This window comes from Podarcis vaucheri (genome assembly GCF_965113315.1).
Source record: "Podarcis vaucheri genome assembly, chromosome: 10".
Lineage (NCBI taxonomy): Eukaryota > Metazoa > Chordata > Lepidosauria > Squamata > Lacertidae > Podarcis > Podarcis vaucheri.
The window spans coordinates 23981070-24003326 of record NC_138748.1 but is presented as its reverse complement, the minus strand read 5'-3'; the positions used below and the strand labels follow the sequence as shown (position 1 = coordinate 24003326).

The 22257-nt window shown below is 40.6% G+C and overlaps 1 protein-coding gene across 3 annotated transcripts in view; it reads right to left on the bottom strand.

Annotated features, from left to right (window-relative positions):
- PDZRN4 (PDZ domain containing ring finger 4) overlaps positions 1-22257 on the bottom strand; it is a gene marked incomplete at its 5' end in the record, with an annotated part of 229183 nt that overhangs the window by 29105 nt on the left and 177821 nt on the right. For all 3 annotated transcript variants that reach the window (XM_082239554.1, XM_082239556.1, XM_082239555.1), the window contains 2 exons: positions 7786-7888; positions 9170-9423. In XM_082239554.1, coding sequence (XP_082095680.1) covers positions 7786-7888; positions 9170-9423 — 357 coding nt within the window. The remainder of the gene's footprint in view (positions 1-7785; positions 7889-9169; positions 9424-22257) is intronic.

The following is a 22257-nucleotide window of genomic DNA, read 5'->3' as shown; positions in this document are numbered from 1 at the left end:
TAGTGCTAGAAGCCTCTGAACCGAGATGAGTGAGTTGGAGTGCTTGGTGCTCTTAAAAGAGAACATAGATACAGTGGGCATAATGATAATTTGGTTGAGCATGCTTATATCTGGACAAAACCTCTATAGAAAGGGCATGAAAAAGCATACTGCATGTTGAAAAGGATGTTGATTCAAAATAACTAGAAATATGAAAAGGGGAAGCCCACCCCCAGTTTCACTGTGGTTTAGGTTTAGTAAATTGATATTTAATAAATTACTTCAAAAAGTCCTGAAATGATTTACAACCACAGGCTAAGGAAATGCATGCTCTGATCACAACAAAGAGGTAAATTTTCTAGATACTCTACGTGGCAATGTTCTAGAACAGTTGGTCATACTATCAACCAGAGGACAGACAACCCTGGACCTAATCTTAAATGGTGTCCAAAGTGTTGCTGAACCGAATGACCATAGTATTATGAAACATAAATCATAAGTGAACAGTTGCCAAGGTAATTCAACAGAGTGACAATTGACATAAAAAAAGAAGCTTCTGCAAAATGAGGGGATTGGTAAGCAGGAAGTTGAAAGGCAAAGTCAAGGGGGTCAAATCTCTTCAAAAACCACAATAATAGTTCAGCTTGAATGTATACCACAGCTCAGGAAAGGTACCACCAAGACCAAGACAATGCCAGCATGATAAATGAGCAGAGTCAAGGAAGCTATTAGAGACAATAAGGCTTCTTTCAGAAAATGGAAGTATTGTCCAAATGAGGGGAACAAAAATGAACACAACCGTGGAAAAAGAAATACAAGCAAGCAATAAGGAATGAGGGAAAAGAAATGGAAAAAAGGAAAAATGTTTCTTGAAAGCAACAACACTTATTAAACTAGTGGAAGCGGGGAACCAGCTAAGGTTGTATCTAACAAAGCTATCCCATTTGTGCAAGGACTTCTATTAGCATAACAGGGCTCCCCTCACCTGTGCCCCCCAAATCTGTTTTGGAGTAGATTTGGGAAATGCATGGGGAATGAGGCGAGAGAAGAGGGAGAGGAAGTCCTGCTGCACAGGCAGAGGTCCTTCCTGGAAAGCGGCCAATATAACAATTTTTAAAAGGCACCCAGGGTTAGGGCCACAGCTCAGTGGCAGAGCATCTGGTTTGCATGCAGAAGGTCTCGGCTTTAATCCCTGGCAGGGCTGGGAGAGACTTCTGCTTGCAACCCTGGAAGACTATGGGCAGTCAGTGTAGAGTCATAGACAATGCTAAGCTAAATGGATCAATGGTCTATCTCAGCATAAGGCAGCCAAATGTAAGGGCCACATTAAAATGAAGACTTTCACTCCAAGAGCTGCCCTTTTGTATATAATGATAATATTTAGTTTCACAGATGGTTGATGTGGTTGCTGCCCCGTCATTTCAGATTAACTGAATGTCAGCATGTAATAATTAGACTTTACCAGTTTCCCCCTGCATAATAGTGGAAGTCATAATTTAGTTTTGTTATGGGTTCATCCTCCTCCTCCTCATATTACTAATGTATACTTTGCTGAGCAAACATCGGTGTTGCTTCTTTTGGCTCAGGAAGTAAGGGGAGAGATTTATTTATCACATCATCATATTTCTCAGCAGATAGCCACCCAATCAAGATGTAGGCAATACAACAGATGTGCCGGCATATGTTCCGAGGAACATTCATCTAGCCATCAGAATACACAACTGCATTTTGAAAATTGCCACAGTTGCTGCAGTTCCACACATCTGAGCATTTGTTAGCTAAAACTCTGTGAAAACTATTTTGGCATGTTAATTAAAGTCAAGTTGCAGAGCAGAGCGCTTGCATGCTAGACATCTGTTGGAAATCTGCTTATTTGCCTGAATTGCAGTTTAGGGCTCTTGCATATGCCAAATGCTGATAAAACACCAGGCTAATGACCATTTCAAACTTTACTGCCTCTATGTAGAGGTCAATGAAAAATGTTTTCTATGTGGCAGAGGTTGGCATGGCAGTTCATATGATTCTTATAGCACTTGTCAGACTAGCTAACTGCTCAGGGCTAGCAAGAATCACTGTGGCACTGAATGGCCATGAATGAAGGAGAAGGAGAAGGAGAAGGAGAAGGAGAAGGAGAAGGAGAAGGAGAAGGAGAAAACGGTAGACAGTAACTGATGTGGCAGTGCAGACACCAAGGAATGGTGTCTCCAGTACATGCAGCTGATCCAGTGAAACCTGTCATGCAAGAATCTCCCCTTATTTTTATGCCCAAACACCTGGAGTAAACCTCCCACTCACAATTCAATTGCTATGTGATCCCATGTTTACTGGAATTCACATGCCATAAAATTGGCTCCCTCTTGAACCAATTCAAAAGCCTCTTTTAAGGCAGACTGAAAATACGACTTTGAAATATGATGTGCATTTCTGAAACATTTCTTGAACAGTTGCATGTTATGTAGAGAATACATGATGATGTGATGCATTAGCATCCATATAAACCTACAGAAGTGGATGATTTATATCAGATCATTCACAAAAGGAGAGAAAATTGCAGGAACCTTCTGCATGGTAAAAAACAAACCAACGAATAAAAGGTAGCATAGCCATGCCAAACAACAAGCTCACATTTCTTCATTTCCTTAGGGGTGGGGTGGGAGCCATAATGTGTGACATTAATGCATAAATTTTATTTATCTTTCAAGTGAAATGAGGAGTAGGCCTGTACTTGTTTTATGAAACAAAATGAAAATCACCAGCTTGATGTATTCCCTACTCTATTGTTAACACCAACAGGATGATTAGCGATAACATTGATAGATTTACCTATGTCAGCTTTGTGTCCTTTTTGCTTCCTCCCTAGTGATACTCCTGAGTTAGGGACACAATTGAAGTCCATAAATTGGGATATTCATTACCAGTGACAGCTACAGATGATGGCAATCTCATCTGCTCTGAATGCCAGCCTTTCCCCCCTAAATGATGAGCACTTCTAAATAGACGTAAAGATTAAGAATAAACAAGCATGACAGAAACTGACTTGATATCCTGATTCACCTCAGTGATCCACTTATGTCTAGATTAGATAACAAAAAAATAAAGAATAAAAAAAAATACAAGGAAATGTGATTTAGAGGTTAGAATAACTGATACGGTATTGGCTTGCCATCCCGATTACCAACTTCCTCTATGACCTTAGACAGATAGTTTAACCAAGTTTGTCCATTTCTGGCCTACTTAAGACATGACTAATAATACACAAGTGCATTACAGCATGGCATTGCCCTCTCTTAATGTTTGTAAAATGCATTTGCGTTAAACAAAATGGGGGACAGATAAAGCTTTATTACAGTACAGTACCAAGAATAATGAATACGTGTATTTATAGTCCCAATCAAGGTAATCCTATGAGCTGCTTCCTGGGCATAGCAGTCCATACCAACAGGCACAAGGCCCTGAGAGCTGTTGTGAGCTGATGTTTCCCCTATGAGCAACATTGGTAGCCAGAGTATTGATGCACTGACATCAGTGATCACTATCATTCTCCCCTGCCACAATGGGAATATTTCCTCTTCCATTACAAACCAACAAGACATGCCCTTCCATGCACAAAATGACCTCTTCTATTTGTTAAATGGGACACGCCAAAGCAGTTTTTGGGCGAAGCAGAGGGGCATGCAGGGGGAAGGAGGAATTTACTAAAACTGCATCACCCCATTTCACATGTGGGGACATCCCATTGGTGTGGCTTTGCTTATCCATTGGATTCAACCCACTGTGTTTTCACCAGACAGCCCAATTCCCACACTTTCCCTGTACTCTCTATATAGATCCGTTTGTCCTCTATACTAGTCTTCTGTCCCTTCAAATGTTCCAGATATAATTGCAATGGAAAATTATAACCCTCTTCATGACTTTGACTGTTCTAGGCTATAACAAATATATCTTTTATTAGGACTGTGGTTAGAGAGCACAATATTTCTTCAAGGCCTTTATTTTAAATTATTTCTCGTGGCTGCTGAATTTGGAATCTGACTTTTACTTGCTCAGGGCTCCTTCTGATTTATATCAAGTTTTGGGCAGGGGAGGGGGGAATGACCTCAGCTGGATATAAAGGAAGGGTCTGAAATTTTAACGACTACAAGCATAAATGTTTTCTACAGTGATCGACTGTACGGTTGTGATATTCGGGACTGCAGACAAACAGAGAAATCCTATAGTTTGGATCAAAGGCAGAGCTGGACAGTTTGTTCATCCCTGGAAACTTCATTGAAAATATAATTCAAAGACTTAGGGGTGAGCAACAGATGTTCTTTTCCAAGGTGCAGGCACACAGGCAATTAACGGATTCACGTTATAGGAAAGGAGAGTCCATCTAAATATCAGGAAGAACTTTCTGACAGGTTCTGAACTTTCTGCATAGCCCCATGCAGTGGCGGAGCTTCTTGCTCTGGCACCGGGGGGCGGAGAGCAGGCGGTGTGGGGCTGGCGCATGTCCCAGGGCATGGCGCACTGCCTGCAGGGGTGTGGTGCGCATCCTGGGGGCAGAGCGTGCCACCTGCAGGGGTGTGGCGCCCAGCATGGGCGGGGTGGGCAGCCGTGATGGCACCCTACCGGGATTGCGCTACTGGGGGAGGTGCACTTCCCCCCCACACTCCTCTTCCTCTGCCAGTGGCCCCATGCTATATTATGCTACACAGTAGCTACAACTCAGCACTGCACATTTTAAAATAACAGATGAGGAATGGACACCATGGCACACAGCAACTGGCATTGTCAAGAGTCTGTTCCTACAATGGTTATTAGCTACCTTGCCCTTAAAATAATTGAGTTGTGTAAAGCGTAGCAAGCATAACCCCAAAGTGTGTGACAGGGTCTCTGAGCCTTATGCGTGACACCCTGATGCACAAAAAATCCAAAGAAAAAATTGTCAATGGCAAAAATTTCCAAAATTAAATTCTGACCAGTATTCAGGGGAAAGGTCATGTTAGGTGCAAAAGGTCAAACACATGAGGTTAAATTGATTGAAAGAAGTTCATCTTTGGAGCAAGAAAGTTCAATTGGGGGTGGGGCGTTCCATTAAAACTTAGTTTCAGATTTAAGAACTAAGATTCAAATGTGGCCCACTAATAAATTAAAAATGGACTTTAGCACTGCTAGAGTAAGTTCTTTCAGCAAAAAATTAGTGTGTGTGGTGTAGAAATGCATAGCTTTTAAGCATGCACGAAACATAGCCACACTTACAAAACTAATAGTAATATTTGCAAAGGGTTGGCTAGAGGCTATCAGAGCTCTGAAGGGAGCTGTTACAGGCTATCAGTTTGGTAATCCTTGTGTTTAAAAAGTCCCTAAATATGGCTTTACAAGATAGACAAATCTGTTTTGGTCTAGTGGGCAAATAAGCCATGTGTTGAAAAGACTCTAAATATGCATTCACAAGATAGACAGATCTGTTACAGTCTATTGGGTCCATCATTGGCTTTTTGAAAGGCTCTAAATACTTACATAGAACATATTCTTGCTAGACCACCAACAAAAAAATGAAGGGGAATTCGGGAGGGGTTGAATAAATCTGGAAATATCTAATTTTGCAGTTAACTCCGCCGTCACGAATACCTTATTTGAATGAGACGATTTGCCTGTTTTGTGTGATAGATTTGCGAGTAGTTTTGGGTTGCTCTGGAAGCCTCCCTTGCACCCTGTTATTCTGTTCTAACCTGCACTAAATCTCTAATCAGAAAGTGAAATCTGAGACCACAGGGAGGGCATGTCTGCATGAGGTATGCCCTGTGCCCCGACGAAAGTATATAGTCTTCAGAACATTCACTGCCTACGAGCCGCGTAGCATCTAATTTCAGTATGCCCCCAACCTCTGACTGTTTTGCATCGCTGCTGATATAGCTCTGATCACTGGAAGTCCACAGGCGAGAATTTAGGTGCAAGGCACTCCACTATGCCATATGACTCAGACTTTTTCTCGTATTTCCATCTTGCATGTAGACGTTTGATCCAGTTTTACCGCTGATCCCAACAGACTTTAGATCAGGCTGATAGTGAATAACACAGTGGTGACTCATAGTGCGGTATGTGTGCAAAGCTGTGTGAATAAAATGTTGCCTCCTTATTATCATAACCGAGATTATTTTTAACACGAAGCCAGGTACAGTGGCTTTGTTCCATCCTATGCCATAGGAATTGCCTTTCCTATCTGGATCTGACAGAATGGAGACTGTCCACTTCTTCGGGAACATATCTTTCTTCTCATTGCAAACTAGACAGCTCCTTTCCTATTTAAATTTCATGTGAAACATGCTCTATTTTAGTCAATCAGTGGGTTTGCCTTGGGCTACTGAATCATAGCTGACAGCAAATTAATGACTAGGAGGGTGTGATTAGTAGATATTACCGACTACTGAACACCTACCTGCTCATTTACCACTGTCATAATACTTATACTGGCTATTATTATCGATTAATAATAGTCATGAAGAGGACATGATTCTACAGTGCTAATCTCTTTATATACAATCAGACTGCATTTTAGTATTTGTAACATTCCCATCACACAAATAATTGTATTACACATAAGCTTTCACACAACCACTTACTCAGTAAACAAGCTAGTATATTAACCAGGAATTTAGTAGCCTTTTCTTGATCTTCGCAAGACTAGTTTTCTTTTTTTTTTGGGGGGGGATGAATTTTCTTACCAATCCCTCAATGATTTATTAGAACAGTGCAAATAAATTTTATCCTAGGTAAGCTTGGTGAGCCAACATTATTTCATTTTCCTTTGTCCTATGGGAAGAATTGCAGACTTCCCTAGCCTTGTCTCAATAACGGGGGGGGGGGATGCCATTAAAGATCCCCATTTGCCTTTTTGTCAAAGCTTCAACTACTCTGTTTAGTTTCCAAATATCAAGCAAGGTTTCATTACATGTCCTGAAGGCAGACCAAATATAATAAAGACAAACAGGGTTTTTTGTGGCCGTTTTTTAATCCCAAGTGCTGTTGAATGGAAGCTATCTAATGAAAAAAAAAAAATCTGTTTGCAACTTAAAACCCATTCAAAGCCTGAACATAATATATTCCTAAAAGGGTACACTTGGTCTTTTGCCACTATGCTAAAATAAAGGTAAACATCTAATGGCTGTCAAATAAAGAGAACCTTTAGATTTTGAAATGAAAATCTAACAAAGGACCAACATTTCTAAAAGTGTGCTATTATTTGGGGAAATGATACATCACAGTTTTTCAATAGCCTCTCAACAGATAGAATAAATACACAATAGATAAGATACTCATGGCACCACATACAATTTGTTCTCATTGTACTCCATTCGGGAATCGTAATGTAAAAGAAATAGACAAAGAATCTCTCATTTTACAGCACGGGCCTTGATCTGAAAAGTCCAGGTTCCATGATCCTACAAGATCAAGCTAGGGAAACAGCAGAACGTTTCCCCCTTTCCTCCCTTTGAAAATGAGCAATTAGACCTTTCTAATGCACTCACAGGAAAGGACGCAGCATAAAACTAGCACAGCTTAACAATTTGACATGAGAACCATGTGGCGCATTTAATCAGCCTTGTGAACCCACAATCTGATGCCCATCAATGTTCTGCTTTCATTCATACTGTTTCAGACCCAGGGGCATATCTGACTGAGACATTGTACAGGTGTGACGGAGGCCAGAGTGAGCTTTGCTATTTTATTTTAAATTATGTCTTTCGAAGGCATTCGACTGCAGGTGTGCAAAAACTATACTGTAAAGGGGATGGGGGTGGGGAGCTGTACCAATGGTCTTACCTCGTACTCAAAGTCCTCGGTTCTATCTACATCTGCAGGCAGACTGGAAAGGTATTCATTACCTTCGTAAAATTCATGTTCAACTGGATGAAGAGAATGGCAGCTATGTAGAACAACACAGAACAAAAAGAGTAGGTTAGGCACTTAAAACCAGATTTTTTAAATTTTTGAAGTCCTCAAAAAACCCCAGCTCTGTAGCTTAAAAAATATATATTGTACAGCATATTATTTAGAAGAGCCTGAGATTTGAAATAGACCCATGAAGATCTTCAGGCTGTCCGAACCTCTTAAAATAGGCTGGACAGAAATAATACAGCAAACTGTAGTGTTGCTTCAAATACAGAGTTATTCAAACAGTTTGGGCAAATCTTTGATTGAATGCATTCAAAACGGAATTATTGGAGACACCCAATAAAATTCTGGGCATTCAAGGAGGCAGCTCTGGCTTGAGATAACCATTTCTGTCTTGAAAACAAAGATGCAACAAAACAGAACAGAAATCCCAGAAGTCACTGATACAGCGTGGTACCTGAGAATGGAGAAAGCCAACAGCCTTGTCCGAGATTTGCCTGAACACACAAGGGGTTAAATGCAGTAAAAGCACATGGACGCACAGGTAAGATTCACCCTGGTGTCCCCAGGCATGAGGCTCCCTCTCAGACCTTTGCACCTTGATGACACAGGGTTCTTGATCAAGCAGACTTCCAACCACCTCTAGTCCATTTCAAAGCTTTGCAATAAACTCTACACACATTTGGCTGCTCAAGCTTTGGCCAAACACTTGAACAGGACTAAAGCCACCATTGTAGTGGACGTTTTATTTTTTTCTCAGTAGAAGAGTTCCAAGCTCATGCAGAACCTAGAAACACACAGATCTGCATAAGAAGAGCCCTACTAGATCAGTTCAAAGGCTCACCAGTTCTAGCAACCTGTTCTCCACGCTGGCTAAGAAGACGCTTTGGTGCATGAGACAAGAGCCTCTTCTGTGTCCTAATGCAACTGTATTCAGCCCCACCACACACTACACCTGAAAAACCTATCCTCCATAAATTTGTCTGATCCACAATGGATTATGGGTTTCCAAGTCATTACAGGGCACTTTTCTTAAGATTTTATTTATTTGAATAATTCCAATACTGCTTTATTTTTTTAAATAAAGAAAGTGGTTTACAACCTGAATCAAAGCATCACATTACAAAAAGTCAAAATAAAACATTGCAGTTGAAGACGGGGGCTGCAGCCCCCTGTCCATGGATCTCCTAGTTTACTGAAATCAATGAACTTCAGAACAGCCAGCTTCTGCCTAGGAGTTCCAGTCTTGTTTTGGTAGTGATCATTTGTTGCATTGGTTCCCGGGGCCGCAGAAACAAATTCTACATCATACCTGTCAGAAAGCAGGAAGGGGCAGATATCCGGTACCGGAGGTGTGGTTGGTCTTAGCTTGGCCAGAGCCATGATGTGCTCAAACGTAATATCTGTCTGTGTGCAAGCATCCATGAGCCGAACATCCTGTGAGCTCCCAGGTGTTTTGATGAGAGGTGCTCTCCGAAGGACTTGGACTACAATGGGCTCTTTTGCATTCCGAAAAGCCTCCACGGCCTCTTCATGGGTGGCTTTGGAAAGATCCTTGCCATTGACCTAAGACAAAACAAATGTCACCCAGCTTAGCATTAAGGAAAGGATATCAGAAGCAGAACGTTGTGATTTATCTAATCTTTTATCAATGTTTATATAATCCTTAACCATAACTCTTCTGTGACACCAAAGCAAGACGGAAGACAAGTGTTAGATAGCAAACAAAACCCTGTTACGGCTTTTCTATAATATTCTCCTGGAAATAGAAAGAAGCAGAGAAAATAAAAAGTACATGTTTGTTGCATCCTTTAACAAATACATCTAGGGAAAAGAATGTAAGAGAAATGGATGATCCACTCTGCCTTGTATTAGTGATTTACAGTTATAGGGTGGAAATGAGCATTGCATGAATTGACATCAGCTCAGGCAACAGGATGTCATCTTCCTCCCTACCTCCTTGCAGCACCCATGCCCCCAAATCTGCTCTAGAGGGCCCCCTCCAGGGGCTGCAGGGAGAATATAGGAAATGTACATACAGTGTTAGATACTATCCAAGATAACAGATATACACACATACTTGGGTATATAAGAAGCAAGCTGCAGCAGCAACAGCAGCAGCCAGATTATTAGTGGCAAAAAATGGGAAAAGAGGAAAAACACCACAAATATCAGAACGGAGAGCTAAAATCTGTGAATTTGCCGAGATGGCAAAATTAACAGCAACAATTAGGGGCTGCTCAAATCAAAAACTTAACAAAGAGTGGGAGTGCGTAAAGGAATATACAGTGGTACTTTGGGTTACAGATGCTTCAGATTACAGACGCGTCAGGTGACAGACTCTGCTAACCCAGAAATAGTACCTCGGGTTAAGAACTTTGCTTCAGGATGAGAACAGAAATAGCGCAGCGGTGGTGCAAGGCCCCATTAACTTAACTGAAGTGGTGCTTCAGGTTAAGAACTGTTTCAGGTTAAGAACGGACCTCCAGAACGAATTAAGTTCTTAACCTGAGGTACCACTGTATAGAAAGATGAAGTTTTAGAGCTTAAATTTAATATGCAAACCATGCAAGTAGACAAGATGCTGCTATAATATATATGGAATAATAAATATAAATTTTGGTTAACACAACGAGGAATAATATTGTGTAAAGAAGATCATACATGAGTGAAGGGAAGTAATAGGTATGGGGGGAGGGTGGTATTGGGGTGCATCTGGAAAACTGTTAAGGATATATATGTGACTTAAGAGGTTAAAATGATGGAGTCTGAAGAAGGAGAATGAAGAGCAAAACAAGGGATTTTGTGAAGAATGTGTAGAATTTGGTACTGCTGAAAACATACGAGATATGCTCTTGACTGTATTTGGGTTATTATCATTGTAAAACCTTCTGATGTTAATGGTGTTAAGACTGTATAAAATTGTCTTCAAATAATAATAAAAGAAGAAGCAAGCTAAGAAAGAACACTCTTAGTGGACAATGTAATGTAGCATTGTTACATTAATGTTTAACCGAGGCAAAATAAATAAATAAATTTAGTAATCCCCTTTTATGAATGTAAACCAAAACCAAAAGAGCACAGCAGCAGAATGTAGAACCAACTACTAGGTTGAAAAAGCTGCTGCAAGGAAGAAATCTAACCTGCTAATGACTACACAAGAAGTATTTCACTTCACAATTAAATTTGTTCTCCCTCAATATTTCTTTTTTACCTCAAAGTGGGGGGGGGATCCCATGACCTTTAGAATGCTTCCATCCTCATATGATTTCCTTTGAGGATGTAAACCACTGAGGACACAACCCTCTTCTTTTAATCATCATTTGAAGTTCATCAACACTGTTAGTTATTCTGACTAAAGGTCACCCATTTTAGAATTCCTGCCAATTTTGGTAAAAAAGAAAAGAAAAGATATACGCAGTATATAATGGCAGTTAACATCTCCTCAGTAAATATTAAAAAATAAAAAATATATTATATTATTATTATTGCTATGCATGTGGAGTTTGCAATACACTTCTTTGCTCCTAGTATGAAAAGTGTCTTTTTCACCTAGTAGCAAATCTCACCACAATGTGTTCCCATTAAGAGTTACCTTTGGGGAAAGGAAAGGCATCTGCACATGCCTCAGACCCCCTATGTCTCTTACACTGACTTTCTCATGCTTTAGGTGTGTGCTCCACTGTACACAAAAACATTCACTGGTCTAAGGCATCTAGCATTTTCAAGGGATTCCTATATCAGGGATCCTGAGGCGCCAGTTGCCTATATTATAGGACAGGTAGACAGGGGTACAGCAAAACGAGAAAGGACTTTTAAGGTAAGCAGCCTGGCAAATGGATAAAACCTCTTAGTGGTAGTTGCAAAATGCAGAATCCTGCAGTTAGTTACTGCCCTCATCCAGTGAAACCAATGCTCATCTCTAGTCATATAAGGGTCTAGGTTGTCTAGCTTAAAAATCAATGGGTTGGCTCTCCAACTTATGAATTCATAGCACCGGTAACACAATTGGTGTATCCAGTGCTCCTATTTTTCAGCCAGAGTGCAGTTCTGGCACCTCTCAGGTGTGTGACATTGCAAGGCTGGTGCTCCACCCCATCCGCTTCTTGCCTTTATGTACTTCTGAGAAGCCAGAAATGAATATTTCAAGTCAAAATGGAAGCTGGCCAGCATGTGAAAGTCTCTTCTTGTTCTTGTTCTTTAGATCTATGACTCCACCTAGCTCCTAGCTGCTCCTAGCTGTGATTGGTCAAGCTATGGTGCGGGGCCAATTCATATTTCCTTTTCTTCAATTTGTCTCCTGTGTAGTGGTAGCAGGCTCTAAGCTTTCCAGCTAGACCTCTACCACTACACTCGCACACATTTGCACGAGGGCCATTCCAAGCTGCCTTAGCCATCTGCCTAAATCTAAAAGAATGAGGGAGGTGGGGACACATTTATTTGACCTGCACCAGAACCAAAGACGACTGCCAAACCAGCTATAGAGACAGCTTGTCATAGTTTTTAGAACCTCCACCAGAGGTGAACACGGCTGTTGTCAAACCAGCATCTGTTCAGGGCTGCCCCGAGTTGCCCGGCAACTTACCGTAACAACTTCATGGTGGGTTCTGGCAACTATTTTTTTTGAAAAAAAGCACTGGGTGTATAACTCAAAAGATGTGCAGAGAGGCCTTTAATGCTGCCTGCAGGCCTGCCCTTTGCACCCTCATTTTGTCCCAAGACTGGGCTGCTCTTTCTCCCATTTAGGGCTTCTTCCACCACCTTTCCATCCACATGGATAAACAGCACTGGGAGCATGATGAAAACATTGCCTATGATTACCTTTCTGAGCTAGGGATTCATCCTTTCTCCAAGACTGCTTCTCAGAGAATAAAGAACTGCCCTTGAAGAATTCACACATTCAGAAATGGAGTTTGAACATTTTAAGTAAAAATAATTTAGGTGCCAACAGATACTAAAAAGTAAGACAGCCCCTTACAATCTAATAGACATGACATGAAATGAAAAAAGGAGTGGAAAAGGGAGAGGAAAGCAAGCACCTATTCATTCTCTGGCCAATGGATGGGGCTAGGTTGGTCTCTTGCTAAGATTTACTGCAGACTATTTATAATTTTCGGGTATGTTTTGGGGAAAAGAGCATCTTGTTTCTAGAATGTTTTCACATTCCCGCCCACCAGGAGGCAGATGATACATATGTTGTTAAAGATTTAAGTCAGGTCAATGCCGGGGCAGGTGGCTGCTTAGAAAGCGCATGTACATCACCTTGAATTCCATAGGTAGAATGCAGGATATAACTGTAATCAATTAATAAAGAGCATAAAAATATTGGCTTCTGCGGTTGGTCTCTTTGGTCTCAACAAAAGAGGTTGGGATACATTTGTTGGAGCAGATGGGCTAATTAATCCATAAGCAACTTGTGAATGTTAAGTAAAGAGCATATCTCCCCACATAGAAACCATATTACTGCCTTGTTTAATAAAGCTTCTGTTTAATGAACACTCTTCGCCTTTTGGATAAACTGTGAAATCTGGGCCACTTGTCAAAAACTTCCCCAGAGTGGCTGGTGGCCGCTGCTTGGAAAGGAGCCATCCCCCTTTGATTATCTCTCTAAACCCAGCCACGTGCATAAATTTATCAATATCAGAAAACAGGAAAACAGGGGGTTCTTTTTGTCTTTGATGCACACACATGCACATGCTAGCTCTAGCAACCAACTGGCCCTGGCCCACTGCCATTCCCAAAGGCAGTCAAACCATATCTTTGGCAAGCACACAAGCACATTTGTGAAATGAAGCACAGGGAAAGAAGAGGAGTTATAAATAGATGATATAAAGGGCAGGAAGTAAAATGACTATCCAGTGCTATCCTAATGATAAATTGTGGTTCCAATGTCAAACCCATAACAACCTCAACAAATTTGAGTTGGTTTCTGTCTTGTTTTTAGACTGCAAGAGGCCCACTCTTCTTGTTGTTTTGCTGTGTTGAGTTTGGCTCAGTGTTGCCAAAAGCAAACTGTCTCTTTAAGAAAAGTGCTTCCTCGTTTGCTGTTGCATATTACAGGTACTGACATCCTGATTTATTAGTGCAAGGCCATGGTAGTTATAAAAATAAAACACAAACTACAATAAATATGAAAGCAGCCGCAACAGAAGCAAGTAAGAGAACAAATACAGCTTCAGGATTTATTTATTTTTTAAAAACAACCTAAAAGATAATATTAGGGATGCAGGTGGTGCTGTGAGTTAAACCACAGAGCCTAGGGCTTGCCGATCAGAAGGTCGGCAGTTCGAATCCCCGCGACGGGGTGAGCTCCCGTTGCTCGGTCCCTGCTCCTGCCAACCTAGCAGTTCGAAAGCACATCAAAGTGCAAATAGATAAATAGGTACCGCTCCGCTGGGAAGGTAAGCGGTGTTTCCGTGCACTGCTCTGGTTCGTCAGAAGCAGCTTAGTCATGCTGGCCACATGACCCAGAAGCTGTATGCTGGCTTCCTCGGCCAATAAAGTGAGATGAGCGCTGCAACCCCAGAGTCATCCGCGACTGGACCTAATGGTCAGGGGTCCCTTTACCCTTTACCTAAAAGATGACATTAAGAAACCTGGGCAAACAAACAAACAAACAACAAATCAGAGTTAGCCAAACCTCACTGGCAAAATTCCATGGCAGGGACACGTGTTAGTGTACACTCCACTGTGAGATTCTATCTAGCCAGTACTACATATGCTGACACACAACAAGCAACTATCTTATCCTTGGAATAAATCAGTTTGACTTGAAGATTGTCTTAAACCTGAAGAGTTGTGGCTATAGCTCAGTGATGTAGCCATAAGGTCCTTGTTTCAATGGCTTGCTGGTCAGCAGAGACAATAGTTATCTAGAAGAACCAATGGAAGATTCTCACGTTTCCTAGGCCTCCAGTTCCATCCATAAAGAGAAATTATAATAAAAAAGGGAATCTGCTGGATATTGTCAACACTAACAAGAATATGTATATGATCAAGCAGCATGGTGCTTCCAGTTGTATCAACAACTAAAGTGTTGCCTGAGAGAAAGCTTTCGTTACCTGTCAAATTTACCTGCACAAAGGGAACAGTAGACCCTCCAAGCGTATCTATTTTCCAGGGACAGTCCTGGATTTACAGATTGGATCCCAGAAGGTCCTGCTTTTCCTTAGAAGATGTTGGAGGGTATGGAGAAATGCAACACACGAACCAAGGAGATAAGTAACTTTTATATATGTTGGAAGCTGCCCAGAGTGACTGAAACAACCCAGTCAGATCAGCGGGGTATTATTATTATTATTATTATTATTATTATTATTATTATTATTATTATTATTATTGAATAGGATGTCCCTATTTTCATTGGAGAAAAGTTGGAAGGTATGGAACAGCATGATATTCAGGAGTGCCTATCCAGACTGGAGAAAACATGTAAAGTATGCAAATCACCCGGCTCTATCACTCTTCCTATTTATAGACATACATCTTTCTGTAGGGGTTCCCCATTTTTCCAAGTTCACTAGCTTATCACACCAGATGTCCTGTCAAAACAGCCACTGTTCAAGAATTCTGGTTGTATCAGACTGTATTGGGAGCACTGCCATGCTGTCACCAAACAAAATGGGGTGTCAGGAAACTGGAATAAATGTAGAATCTACATATATCACATCCGGATGATAATCCACATTTCTAGGCTTTCCCAGATGGTGGTTTAATGAGCCCAGAGTGTATTTAATATGCAAATTGCATGTTATATTGACCAACTGATTTTTAATTACTGTAATTCTGCCTTATGGTGATATGAATTCAGCTAGCTCTAATACACATAAAATATATGGATTTATCATTTAGCATAATTAGAATTTCTCAGTCAATTATTACAAACTTAAAAATGCTTTATTTTGCTTGGCAATTTACTGGCCCACATATTACGTAGCCATTGTGAAATATATTGTATATGGTGGTGTTTTCATAGGTAAGGGGCAAGATGGTTGAATTTGGACGACTATTTCCATGTAAGTTTCCACTTTCCTTGCTTTACACTAAACATCATATTTCAGTTTCATTCATAAGAAAAGCAATGATTTCCTTAGTGAATAACCATACTGCTAGCTGCTTTAAATGCTACATTAGATCAAATTAGACATGTTCAACTTACCTATAATAAATGCCATCTTGTGTGTTATTTATAGGCCCCAACACTTCCTCAGAAACATCTTTCTTTAAAAAAATGGAGGAGGGAAAGAGAAGGGGGGGGGGACCCACAAGCTGTACGGCAAGGACTATATGAGCCATATGAATGGGCAACTTATCACTGTCATCACAATTCATCCTGTACCAGTGCTTGAAACTCCAGGTCTTCTCTGAGCTGAGCAGTTTAAAAAGATAGATGGTTGCCTTCTGGCTAATTGTGGGAGTTCTTTCATTACTATAAAAAGTCTTTTTATATCTCAAGTGACTTTATAAGCAGTGAATAATGAGACTTAAAAGTCTTTCAAAAAAAGGAGTCCGCTGATCAAATGCTAGAGTAACTTATGGGCATGGTGACCTTTTTACTCATTGAGTTACTTCAAACTGCTGCTGTTGGCACATTATTAAAATTATCCATTTATGGAGTGCAGTAAGGCATGAGGCAGCTCCCCCCCCCATTCTTTCTTGAGAGTTATATCCACTTCAGGAATCAGCTCAAAAGAAAACCTGATGTAGCTACCTACAGCCACGCATCACCCATTTTGCTGACATGAAACAACACAGAAAAAACTCAGACATCTCCTAACAGCTGGGCAAGATCACTTGGCACCAAGACTAGCTTAGTCTGCCAGCTCTGGCAGTCTAATCCTAAGAGGTAGCGCTTTACTAGCTGTGGGCATATCCACGCCTAGTGATACTCTGTCATGTTCAGCAAGGCTCCTGGAGCAGTAGATACATCTGTCACTGCTGTCACTGTTCCCCCTGGCCGTGTCAGGACCAGGAAAGTGCCAGGAAAATCTATTCCAACACACAAAGCAACACAAAAAAAAAATATCTACAAGGGAATCTAATGCAACTCTGCTATAGCCTCATAGCTAAGAGCCCAAGTGTTATCGAGTCTACATGTGTCCCCGATCACATTGACATGTGTGTAAACATGTTATTGCCAGAGAGACATGATATTTTGAAATCTTGGGCATGGCACAGAGAAGTTTCACTGTGCTTTAACTCCTAGATGAGATTAGCAAAAATCCCATCTGGGTACAGAAGAAATTCATTTATTATTACACACACTGCTAAGAAGGGACAGGAGAATAAAAATAGCTGTGGAGCTTGAATCACTAGAATGGTTGAAGGAAATAAAATCGTTACAGGAAACAACACACAGCGACAGATTTCCTCAATCCCATGTTGAATGAATTGACAGTTTATACTTTGCTGGTTTCTATGATAGAGATTCACAGAGGTGGCACATATTCCTGATGTCAAATAAGAAATCGGGAGGGGTAATAGGGGTCTAATAGGCTGCCATGTCTCAAAGCGACAGGCTAATGCAAATGGCAGGGGTTTGGGCTATGTGGGCGGGGGGGGGGGAAGAAAGCAAGAGCTTGGAAACAAAACAGTCAATGAGAGACAGAAGAGCTGAAATGCTTCTAATTTCCTATTCCCAGGAGAGCAGAGAATTTCTGAAGTTTCACAATGACCTGAGATTCTGGGGTCACAAGCTGCATAATGAGGCTCTATAAGTAGCCAGACATGAGTCTCTGAATGCAAGCTGCAGTCTACCTTTCAATATTTGTATTCTGTTCTTCATCCAGGGAATCCTGTCTGGAGAGGAACTGGGTTCAGTTCCCTTGAAATATAGTTCAACTCTGCAAACTTTGTTCAAAGGTAGACAAATTCCCTTAAGGGGGAACATGTGGCTTCATGCCTCTGAATGGTATCTGACTGGCCGATAGAAAACAACAGACATGGAGGAGAGGCAAGGCAATGAGGTAGACAAAGTGAGGAAGGAGACTAGCTAAAGTTGGAACAATCTACCCTAGGAAATATTATTAAAAATAACTTCATTTATCAATCACTTCCCGTGAGGCATCCGAAAGCAATTTACAATACAGCAATATATTCATTTCAAGTACTAAATTCTGTACTATTATTCCTGATGTATAAAAATTGGTTTAGATTCAATGATCATAGAGCAAAGTGGTCCCTTGGGAAAGAAAGGCTACAGCCAATAAGTTCTACTCTGAGAAGGCCTATTGAAATGATGCCTATTCGTTTCAAGGGATCTACGCTGTATATGACTAACTTTGGATACAATGAAGTTGAGACAGAGGCTAAAGGTGGGAGAAGATTTCATAACAAATTATTGGTATGCTAAACAACCAGAGGTTGGGTGCCAACAGGTGGTCTTTGGGAGTAACCATGAGGGTTGTGAGCCAATCCAGATAGGTATCCTAAGTATGCTTGGTCTTGACTGCAGACCTGTTCCCACCAGAGCAAATTACTTCTCAAAACTGAAGAACCATACTCCTGTTGGCAGTGGGCGCTTGGACACATCCAGAGTTCTTGCTCTATAAAGGCAAGAATAATTATAATAATAATTTATTATTTTCCCAGCCACTCTGGGCGGCTCCCAACTGAATATTAAAAACACAATACAGCATTGGTTTGTCTCCTATTAATGAGAAGAGCTGATGTACCCCAAGCTTTGCTTCTTCTGTCATGCTTAAATAAAGAGTTTATGCTCTGCACTGTCACCTGCAGAATGAAGTTAAAGAAAACAAGGAATTAAGGGGTATGATTAGAATGCCAGTCAGACTGAGCCTTGGGGTGACATGAAATGTGAGTTAGAAATTACCTAGTTGAAATTTCAGCTGGGATACGAACACCTTTTACTTCAAGAGGAATAGCTGAACTAAGAGCAAAAATGACAAATGATCTTGTAGCAAGTTAAGAATTAATATATTATATGATAAGTTTTCATAGTATAAACTGCATCTTACTGTATCTTTAATATGGGCATACAAATAATGGCTAGACTAACAGGATTGTCATAAATTATATTGAGATATAAAATGCATGTGAAGTGCTTTGAGGACTTAGAAAAAGTATGATATAAATATAAGTCATATTCTAATAGTCCATGGCTGATTTTTTTAATTTTTTTAAAAATGCAGATCCAATTCACAATTCACTGGCATGTGAAACATGTGGGTTGATACTGAAACCAACCCAACATCAATCCATAGTTCACCAGAATGCTGGACAGACCAGTAGCATAGTAAATGTAGCTTGAATTACTTTGAAATCACACAACCATTTTACCAAATGCTGAACTCTGAAAGTATCTGTATAACCCATGCTTCCTATATGCTGATCTGATCATGTGTCTAATTTTGTTCTGGGTATAAGCTTTCGTAGAAGTGTGCATGCACACAAAAGCTTATACCCAGAACAAACTTAGTTTGGTTGCTAAGGTGCTACTGGACAATTTATTTATTTATTTATTTATTTATTTATTTATTTATTTATTTATTTATTTATTTCTGTGTCAGACCAACATGGCTACCTACCTGAATCATTTTGAAAGCAATTCAGCAAAACATATACTGGAGTACTACGGTGATTTGCTCACAGTAGACTTTATGCCATTTGGCCATGTTTTCCCAATAAGTATAAATTATTGGGGAGCGATAATCATTTGCCCATGTCAATGCTAGACTATGGCTACCAAGTTTGGGGCCCGCTGGCAAGTCATACCAGGTAAAATGCAGAAGTAGGGGATGCCAGAGACTGGCTGGCTGGAGGATAAGCAGAGGGACTGGAAGGAGGAGACTGTAGAAAGAAGAATCAAATGTCAATATAAGGCTTTGAGGATGAATCTGAGTGCTGCATGACTCTCTCCTATTGTGTATGTTGGATTTGAATTTTCAAAACCCTGGAACACTGCATATAAGTTTTATTATACATACATATTGGACACTTTTTAAATAAAATTGTCATTTATATAATTTCATCCAAGTTGCTTTGAGGGTAAAACACACACAAACTCACCCCCCCCACTAGCTCCACTTCCCTTGCGTATCATGTACTGATTGTGAAGAATAGTTGTGGGAAACATGCTTCCACCAATAAGATGCATCTTCCCTGAACAATCAGCTGCTCAGTGGACAATGTAATTTTGAATTCGCAGCACAGAGAAGGGCAATCGAAAAACAGAGGCTCCTAGAAGAAGAGAAATGTCTCGTGCAGGTTTGAAATGGCACTGCAAAATCTAAGCAAATACTCTGCACCTGAGGAGAAGGAGAAGTCTATAAATCATTCTCGACAATCAATTCTGCTATTTGATTTTGCCCTGACACTTGTTGGGCTTAGTCACTGACATGGAACTGCTGTAAAAAGGCCAGGCCACCAGGGAAATCTGGCAACCTCAACATCTGAAAGTGTACTAGATGACCTCCTGCCTTCATCCCTCTTAGTACTATTTTTCATCCTTAGCATAATAATATGCTGTCTTCCCGGCAGGATCTTCTTTTTTCATCATTGTTGCAAGAGCGGAAAATGCAAGATGGAAACAACAGCTAGAAATCTGGTTCGTACATCTGGGTTGTATTATAATAAAATGGTAGAGAGGGGTCATTGTTCCTTGGGTGAAGCACCATGCTTTATATAAGAAGGTCCCAGGTTCATTTTCCAGCATCTACAGGTAGAAGGGCACTTCCTGGAGTGCCACTGCTGGTTATATTAGGCACTCTCAGGCTAGATGGATCAATAAACAGTCTACAGAAAGCAGCTTTATTTGTACACAGTACACACTGTCCCAAGTGTGTCTTTTGTTATTGCAAAAAACCCTAGAATTGAGAGCGTAGTTAGGTAGAGATAGTGAGCTAATAACAAAACTTTCCCCCCCAGATCAAACACACACAATGCAAATACATTAACCAGCAGGGGCTCCTGTCTCATTACAATAGCCTGTAACTTCCTGCTGGTTAATGTATTGTATTGCAAGTGTTTGAAGTGAAATTGAGGTGTTAGTCCTCTAAGTGCCTAGAAAAAGTCTGAAAAACCATAAGAATATGAATATTTACTTCTAAAGACTCCCACGGATACGTTTCTATGAGAAATGTCTCAAGTCTATTTTCGAGCAGAACATGAATCAATGCCTTTTATTCTGGTTTAAAAGAATTTACTTCAAACACATAGTTAATTTTCATTGTAGCTGATATAGCTTTACAAGTTAGTTTCCTTATTATATGGTTACTGAAGAAGATTCCTAAATAATTTTCAGACATACTGCACTCATCAAAAATGACAACATGCTATGTCAAAGTACCACTTGACTATCCGTGTGTGAGCTTCAAGGGGAAAAAAAAGCCTTTGGTTTGTTTATTAATGATTCAAATGTGAAGAGTCTTTGTAGACTCTGCAGAGCTACTGCTTTCAAAATGTCTTACAAAAAATAAACGGTAATTTAAATTTCATCAGTTCATGCTTCCTAGCAGGTTCCTGCTTATAGACTTTCTCAGGGCCCAATGACATGGGGTTTGGTATCTATGTTCCAAAATATATTTAATACTGTAGAACAGGAGCAGCCAATTGATGATCAAGGGGGCTGCAACCAGAGTCACTTTGATTTTTCCCAAGTGCTCTCCCATAACTGCAAGATACTCTCATTTTCCAGCAAAGTACTTGCAAAGTAAGAAGCAACGCTGCACAACACAATCACAAAAAAGCATCGAAATGGGAGGCACATGCTGAGAAAGTTCATGTGCTTCTTTTTCTTATCAACATAATTCCTCTTTGCCTGACAGAGAGCCTCTCATATCATAAGCCAATGGACCCCTGCAAGGTTGAAAGCTGCATTATGTCCCCCTTGTGCATAGCTTTTAACCAAGCCAAGTGTTGTGGCTGGAAGAATAATACAGTCATACCTTGGTTCTCAAACGGAATCTGTTCCGGAGGTCCATTTGACTTCCAAAAATGTTCAAAAACCAAGGCCCGGCTTCTGATTGGCTGCAGGAGCATTCTGCACTCAATCGGAAGCCGTGGAAGCCTCATCAGATGTTCAGCTTCCCAAAATAGTTTGCAAACTGGAACGCTCACTTCCAGGTTTGCGGCATTCAGGAGCCAAAACATTTGAGTCGCAAGGCATTCGAAAACCAAGGTACAACTGTACATGAGCCAAGTATGCACTGGTTTTGATCTACTGTTGCCTGTCTTTTTGGCAAATGGCAGGTTGCTCCAGAGGTCTCTGGGGTGATCTCCCACTTCCCAATAGGAAGGATGCCTAGCCTGTGAGATAAGAAACAATGCAACTCTCATCTAAACAGCTTCACTTTTGCAAATTATGAACTTTGGGGAGATGGATAGGCCAGGGAGAATCTGTTCCTCCAGGTTTTTTATCCCTGCTCTAAAGGAAGTCAGCAC